The 2,082-nt window shown below is 38.1% G+C and overlaps 1 protein-coding gene across 1 annotated transcript in view; it reads left to right on the forward strand.

Moving 5' to 3' along the window:
• Positions 1-2,082, forward strand: part of LOC104169240 (lamina-associated polypeptide 2, isoforms beta/gamma-like) — a gene marked incomplete at its 5' end in the record, with an annotated part of 18,462 nt that overhangs the window by 11,983 nt on the left and 4,397 nt on the right. The window contains 3 exons of the mRNA XM_009710109.1: positions 856-975; positions 1,079-1,174; positions 1,731-1,841. Of these exons, the coding sequence (XP_009708411.1) occupies positions 856-975; positions 1,079-1,174; positions 1,731-1,841 (327 nt within the window). The remainder of the gene's footprint in view (positions 1-855; positions 976-1,078; positions 1,175-1,730; positions 1,842-2,082) is intronic.

Raw genomic sequence — 2,082 nt, forward strand, 5'->3', positions numbered from 1 at the left:
CGATAAAATACTTTCCAGTTTGTTCTCTTAACACCTTGTTTTGGGGCTAATACTGCTCCAGGGAAGCTATTTCTGCTGTTAGACCTATAATTGACAGTTGCACCTGTCTGTATAACTTCAATCAGCACCAAGTTTAACTTCCAAAAACTTGGTAATACGTCAGTGCATGAGGTGTTAATGCACAAAAAATTCAGTATTAACAAAGTAATGATTTTTATTTTTAAAGCTAACCGAATGAAAAAGAAAATCTTGTATATAATCTAGAAGAAGCAGGCCCTCATCTCCCTTTCCCTCCAGGTCTGTTTGGAATTAGTTTTGGGGAGGAATTTTTTTCTTTGAGCATAAAACATGCAATAAGGCGTATGAAATGATCTGTACTTGTTAATGGCTATAAAAGCTTGCCACTTCATTTAAACTTATTATGTGAAAATCAGGGGCTGTAGCTAAACCATTCCCATCTCTGGTTGAGAGAATAGACCCGTCTCTGGGTAGAGAACAAGGTGATGCTTTCTGCTTATGCTCAGATTAATTTTTTGGTGTAGGCAGGTAACATAATGGACCTGAAAGCTGGCATGTCTGCTGTCTCTGACTTGATGTAACTCCTTATAGCAGTAGTTAATTCACTTTGCAGTGAAGAAATTGTCCACTTTTACTGTTGGGCATTGTCTAGTCAGTTCTGTATTTGAACAATAATGTGCTCTATTGATTATTGAATGTGTTAGGATCCATGGGGCTTTTTTTTAGATTATACACTCTGCTTCTGGAGTATGCATGCTATTGTGGCTTTTGGTTGTGGATATCCAATGTTGAGAGCTGGCTTTCATGTGTTTGATCATGTGTTTGATGCTTGAATAGACCTATTCTCAAGATGAAGTTACTGAGACTGTCTGGACAAGTGGATCTTCAAAAAGTGGACCTCTGCAGGCATTTTCTAGGGAGTCTACAAGAGTGTCAAGAAGAACACCAAGGAAAAGGGTGATGAGAGGCTTATTATAATAGACAAGCTTTTTTTCTCACTGTTAGGGTCCCAGTGGCTGTTTTATTCAATTGTTTTCTTTTGTTTGTTTTAAACAAACAGGTGGAAGCTACAGCACAGTTGCCTGTAGATGATGCTGTAATATCAGAGAGTACTCCCATAGCTGAAACTATATTGACTGCAAGCGACGAGACCCTAGTAAATATGCTTAGTAAATATGTTTAATAAATCGTGCAAGTGGTATTCTTCTGTAATATATCTTTACTGACAGAATCATTCTGTTTTGAACAGAGAGATGACTATTTTAAGGAAAGTGAAGACTATTCAGTAGTCTTTGAAACCGCATATTTAGTATCTGTATTAGTACCTAATGCTGGTCACTTTGAGATGGGACTAAGTAGACCTAGGTCCCATCTAACATCTTTTTGGGGAGGGTTGAAAAGAACTGCTTTAAAAGTTTAGGTCTGCTTTTAATTGATTTAAGTACATGCAGAATACCTGCTTTTAAGCTTGGCTTTTCTTTTGAACTAAATAGCTTTTATGTCTCTAAATGGCTTAAAAGAAACTACTTGGAATGATAAGCAATGTGTTTCCTGTGCTTATTTAGGAGTATCTGTTACATAACCTTGCGTTAACTCCTAGCATGCATATATTCAGTGCTCATACAGGTTTTGTTGTTTGGTTCTGCCACCTTCCTCCCCTTTACTTTGTATTTTGGCTGATTCTGAGTTTGAACAATTTTGAATCTTGGCAGGTTGTCAATAGGGTGCCTGGAAATTTCAAGCATGCAGCTCCTACACTGTCAATCAGTGAACTCTCAGACATGCCCAGAAGAACACCAAAGAAACCATTGATGACAACTGAAGTAAATAAATTAAAACTTAGATTATTCTTGCTTACTCTCTGTGAACAAGATTCTTGGGTATACATGCTTACTCCTTAGTACAGAAGGGCTGGAGAACATCATTGTCCAGGTGGTGCTAGTCAAAATAAACTAGTATTGTCACATGGCATAAAAGGGAGAATATAAACTTATTTTTATCTTCTCCTATGTTTTCTTTTTGGATTTGGGGGCGGGGGGGGGGGGGGGGGGGGGAGGGGTGGGG

Source organism: Cariama cristata, unplaced genomic scaffold, assembly GCF_000690535.1.
Source record: "Cariama cristata isolate BGI_N322 unplaced genomic scaffold, ASM69053v1 scaffold45551, whole genome shotgun sequence".
Classification (NCBI taxonomy): Eukaryota; Metazoa; Chordata; class Aves; order Cariamiformes; family Cariamidae; genus Cariama; species Cariama cristata.